The sequence below is a fragment of the Mus caroli genome, chromosome 7 (assembly GCF_900094665.2).
Source record: "Mus caroli chromosome 7, CAROLI_EIJ_v1.1, whole genome shotgun sequence".
NCBI classification, from domain to species: Eukaryota; Metazoa; Chordata; class Mammalia; order Rodentia; family Muridae; genus Mus; species Mus caroli.
This window is the reverse complement of record NC_034576.1, coordinates 102932466-102938465: the sequence shown is the minus strand read 5'-3', so window position 1 is coordinate 102938465 and position 6000 is coordinate 102932466. Positions and strand designations below refer to the sequence as shown.

The window sequence follows — 6000 nt, the reverse complement described above, 5'->3', positions numbered from 1 at the left end:
ATCTATCTATCTATCTATCTATCTGAATGATCTATCAGGTCAGTGGCCAATATCTATCTATCTATCTATCTATCTATCTATCTATCTATCTATCTATCTATCTATCTATCTGAATGATCTATCAGGTCAGTGGCCAATCATATCAGTCTTTTAAAAGTCTGTTGGTGACTAGTCACTGTTTTTCAGCTCTCAGAAGGAAATGCACACAAACTCCAGCTCAACCTGCTAATCGTGTGCTCAAATCTATGTGCCATTTTTGTCCTGATGAATCAATTTCTGAAAAAAAGATCATTAAACATCTCACCATGACCATCAGCTGGTCAACTTACATAGACGAAGCTCAAAGCAAAACTATTTTTCTTCCTTTGGCTGGATTTTCATTGGGTTGGACATACATATGATTTGAATCCTAACTGACTTAAGAAATCCCCTGAAGAACAACAGCCCGCTGTGTAATGAGCACAGCATACTTACTACGAAAGGTGTAGGAACGTATCTTGAAAAAAGGTAAACAGGAATATCTTTAGCAAGCAGCACTGCAGCTGTGAGTTTAGCAAGCCTAAAAAGAGAGGTTTCATTCAGTCCTTCTCATAACTTTAATAAACTAACCTTCTGTATAATAAATGTTTCACAATAGAATTATTCTGAATTTTGAAACAGTATCTTCTGCAGTAGCCAAAGCTGGCTGGAACTCACTATTACTTAGGTTTGTCTCAGACTACTCACAATCCTGCCTCAGCCTCCCTTATGTGCTGCTATGCCTAGCCAAACAATTCTTACCATCACGAATCACTTAAGCTTGAAACTGTTCAGCAAGGGTTTTGTTGCTGCTGTTTGTTTGTTTGTGTCTTTTCTTTAAGGAGCTAGGGATATGACTCAGTGGTAGCTCACTGGCTTAGTATGTATAAGGGCCAGACAGTCCCAGACACACATACATAAAACAAAAAACCCTAACCCTCCAAATACAAGAAAACTAAAAGGTCTTTAACGACAAACAGAACTGACACTATAATTCTTTAATTCTCATTCATCTTTGGTAGTGATAACTGCTTTAAACTAAGAAATGAAACTTGTAAAATGCAACAAGATCAAAGGACAGTGAGACAAATAAACTCCATAAAAAGGTACCATGACTATGAAATTATGAAAAGGTCCTAGAGCAGGATTATAAGAGAACAGAAGCTTCATAATTACTCCTACTCGGTTCCTAGACGACCCCCCCCCCATATACACACTGACATTATTATTTGAAGTTCCAATATTTTAAGAAGTTACACTTCTATAAAGTCTAAAGCTTATCTCTGAAGTGTTTTTTGACTTCTGTTTCAGCTAAAATTGTTCTCAAGCTTCAGAAAAACATAAAGTCAGCATCGGCACGGGATCATGCTTCTGTATAAAGGTCTTGTTTCAGAACTTACCACCAGAAAAAAAAACATTAATATTTTACCCCCATTCCAATGTAGCCTTTGCAGTAATTAACGCTGTACCTCTGGCTGCTGCAGCTGCTAGTCACTTGACCCCGAGTGTCATAGCCAACAACAAAGCCTCTTTGCTTGAAGTCTGAAAAACATCTCTCCAGGTATTTGTACATCCCCTGAAACAAATGAACAGATTGGTTCCTGGTCAGGCATCCACCTAAAGTGCCCCCCATCCTCCTTTCAGCTGAAGATGAACTGAGGGCCTCAAACAAGCTAGGCCAGGGCATTGCCACTGAGCTATATCCCAGCCTCAGCGTCTGAACTTTACAACTTAAGTCTCTTGGTTTGATTCAGCTGCTTATTGACTCAGAACTGGCTTTGGTGTTTATAGCCATGCTTACTAATGTGGGAGCAATACTGCTCACCCATGAATATGAGATGGCAATCATTTCTCAGATTTTACAGAAACACCAATTTAGTAACCACAACTTCAGTACAACATACAAAACACGAGAGAGAGAAAAGTGGGTCAGTAAGAGGAAAAGGGGCATGTCAGAAAGAACATTCAGAAGAAACCAGGGAAACTAGTTTTTACTGCAAGGCTCTAGAGGACAGAATTGTCATTATCTCACTATGTAGCCCAGGCTGGACTGGAACTTGCCATGTAGATCAGGTTGTTCTCAAATTTAGAGAGTTCCATCAGCTTCAATCTCCTCCTCCCTAGTGTGGGGACTAAAGGTGTGCACAATACCCAGCCAAAGAACTCTTCATGAAAAGGACTGTGTCCTTGTAGACACATAAATAATCTCCAGCATGCATTTGGGGCAAAACAGAAGATCAAAATTGGGTCTGCCCTTCATGTTTATAAGAATACCTTCCTGGACATACAGTTAATTGTTTAAAAGAAGGGTACTGAAATGGAAACTTAAGGTTTCTTTGGAAAGTCAGTTGTGTCAGATGGTGTTTTGCTGGGGCAGACACAAGTAAAAGGACATTCTGCTAATGTAGATACGTGAAGGAACATTTTGTTGAAGCAGACACAGGTGAAAGGATGTTCTGCTAACAAGCATGTGAAAAGGCACGTGATGGATTCTTCCCTAATGACATGCATGTATTGGTCCACTTTACACTGCGTAGTTGAGCTCCAACTGTCAGGACTCCATAGAGAGAAACGCACCAAAAAACTTCTGGTGGTGTGCTGTGGCTTCTTGTTGCTTCATTGGACTTGGGTTGATTGGCAGAGTGATGTCAGCTGATACAGACTCATGTTCGGAGGCAAGGCACATGGAGGACAAGTGATGTTTGGAGGGAGTATAATTAGAACTCAAGGGACTAAGAGAGGCTTGGCGAGGCTTGCTGGTAGTGAGTGATGGTCTTCACTGATTTTTACTTTGCTGGCCTTTCTCAGAGAACTTCACCTGGTGTTCCTGTTGGCCTTGGTCCTAATCTCTCCTGCTGACTCATGCTGATTCAGCTGAGGTCTGGCTGTTCCTGCTAGGTCATGCCACCATTGCTGCTACCCCAACTCTATCGAACTGGACTGCTGGTAAATCCGTGAAGTGTTTGCAAGTAAATAAAGCTGTCGCTGCTGACCTGTAAACTGAACTGCTGATTTCCTGACAACGCAGATGGGATTTGCTCCAAAGAACCATTTCTAAACAGGTCCACTTCCCCTATATCCTTTCTTTTCCACTACCTCTGGTGGGTGGTGGGCTAGAAGGGAGGTTAAAGCTTTTAAGAACCATCATTTTGTAGGATTTGAAAATATTAAAGTTATAGGGTACTACCAAATTTATAAAAATAAAATAATGGAGTGAGAAAAGCACATATATAATAGTAAATATGTAATAGTATAAAAATATATATATAATATATGTAATACTTGCCTGTGTTGACTGTATTACTGTAAGGTCATTAATGTAGCAAAACCCTGCTCCCATGGCAGATCGAAGTCCTGCAGTCCCAAAAGTCATCCGGCAACAAAGACGATCACGCAATTCCTTATTCATCCCATTCCGCAAGAGATTTTCAATCTGCTCTTTTGTTTTGGGATTCTGTTTTTTGAAAAAAAGCAGATCTAATTGAGAACATAAAGTGCTAATACTAAGCCTGTCTAAGGGCCCAAAATGTAGACTCATAGCCTGGCTCATTAGATTCTAAGGTTACTTATTAAGCTTAGTATATACTACAAAAATATAGCACGCACACACACACAATATATATATAGTATATATTGTTTATTAAAAATCCTTCCACTTACTGAGTCCTCAAGAGATACTGAGTCCTCAAGAAAGGCTATACTGAGGGCACATTTATCTATTTTTAGATAATTCTAAATTTAAGAACTAAGAATTACTTTAGTCAATTAAATTAGGAGTCTAAATTAAGCCTTAAAATATATAAAGTATTAGATAAATGCTATTAAAATATCTACCAATTACTTACTTAACTAGATCTTCAATCAAGATAAAACAGGCATGGTAAAACATGCCTATAACCCATCAAGTGACATAGTTCTAATCCATATTGCCAACCAGTAAATCATCTTTTGCTTGGTTCTGAGAAAACTCTATAAAGCCATGTACTAATGCAGGGGTTGCAGGATAACAGCAAGGAGATGGCCTGATGGGTAGAATACATACTGTTTTTCCTATCCATTCTTGTCTATCTCCTTCTTAGACCTCAACCAAGACCATGTATTAGTTACTTTGTGTCTCTACTGAATATCTGATGGGGACAGCCTATCAGGAGTCTAAAGTGCAGCCTCACTATGTTGCAAGTTTGAGACCCTGTTTCAAAAAACCAGAAATAAACTAACAAAATAACAAACACACAAACAAAACCCATACTAGTCTTTCAAAACCACATTCCACTCATCTATAGCACCAGTTGACCATAATCAGATTTTTAGGTGTCAAGTATATCATGTTAGATTTTCATTAAAATGCAAACATGACTTGAGAGACAAGGCATGCCAACACCCATATGTAGAATTTTAGCAAGGCCCTGGACTCAATCCCTAGCATAAGGAAATAAACAGGCAAACAAACAAAAATATGAGCAGATTTCAAGTTGAAATAAAATTATGGGAAAGCCTAAATGGAATTTTCTCATATTCTTTATGGGAGGACTAAGTATTTAAAAATCCAAAATGAACCACAACTTCTCTCATCAAATTTACTATCTTTGCAGAGTTGAGTCTGTAGTATTTACATATTCTGCACTGATAGGTTATATAATGCTAACTAGTGCTCAGCATTACAAACCAAGGCACCCAAAAGGTATTCAATGTTAGAAGAACTTTGTACTTGTACATAAGAACATTATCAATACATAATTTAAACCAAACAGTTTCTGGTTATAGTAGGAACTAATGTAACTAGAGTTTGTGGGCAAACAAGTAAGATGTGGCGATTCTATTAACTCAATATCCTTACTTTTTGAGACAGGCTCTCATGTAGCTCAGGCTTGTGCTTGAACTCACTAAATAGGCAAGGCTGGCCTTGGACTCTTGATCATCCTGCCTCTACCCCTCAGGTGCTGCGATTACAGGCATGTGCCACCATACCTGGCTCTGAGATGTTAATCTGTTTAACACTGAAGGGTGTGTATGTGTAAGACCTAGATTCAAGCATTTTCTGTTTTGTAAATGGCATACACTAACATCTATAGACCCTGGGTAAAAATATGAATAGCTATTAGGAGAAAAATCTAAATAAAAGAATATCTAAGCCACCAATGAACTATCCCAAAGTTAAAGATATAATCAGATTTGAAAGAAGCAAAATTACTTGGAAACTGTTAACATCAGGAGATGAGACCAAAAGCCGAGTGGCCTCTCTCTATGCACAGAGGATAAGTACTGACTTCAAGTTAGTGAGACTGTAAATCGGGATGGTCTTTTCAGAGTAACTGTAGCAAAACATCAAAGTTTAGACAACGTGTGCTTCTGACCCACGGGTTTTTGTGCTGAAGCAATACTTTCACTTTACACAGTTATTAACACCAGAATGTTCACTGCTGCATTCATTATTATTAATAATGCTGATAGCATTACTATAACTATCACACAGATGAAGAAAAAGACTCACAGAAGGACCCAAGAGCACTGAGCTAGTTAGGCAGGATTTAAATGGTTGAACATTTGGTCTGGTTCCAAGTATAAAACAACTGCACCGAGAAGGTTAATAATGTGTAAAAACAATTCAACTCCAGGTATAAAGTGAAACAGCATCCTTTTCCATTTATGAGCTAACATAAATATACAAATGGTCCACCAGTAACTATGAGCTGACTGAATATACTTCCTAATGTTAAACTGCACAGAAATGAGAGTAGGACCTAAACTCACAAATCTCAGCTACAGTACTAACTTAAGTCCATTTCTTAAAAAGCTATTAAGTTTGAGAAAAATAAAACTGAAGAATCATGATACATTAAACACAATAAACCTGTATGGAAAAAAGTTAAATGATTACGGCGACAGACATTTAAGGTCTATTGTAAATTCACATCTCTACTACTTATCTATTATACTTAGTTATAGATTATTTAGTTACCTATTAGCTAGATAATTAAACTA

The 6000-nt window shown here is 38.0% G+C and overlaps 1 protein-coding gene across 1 annotated transcript in view; it reads right to left on the bottom strand.

Annotated features, from left to right (window-relative positions):
- Window positions 1-6000, bottom strand: part of Pgm2l1 (phosphoglucomutase 2 like 1) — a 43889-nt gene that overhangs the window by 18212 nt on the left and 19677 nt on the right. The window contains exons 2-4 of the mRNA XM_021167936.2: window positions 3305-3472; window positions 1488-1594; window positions 475-559 (exon numbers count right to left, since the gene is read on the bottom strand). Coding sequence (XP_021023595.1) covers window positions 475-559; window positions 1488-1594; window positions 3305-3472 — 360 coding nt within the window. The remainder of the gene's footprint in view (window positions 1-474; window positions 560-1487; window positions 1595-3304; window positions 3473-6000) is intronic.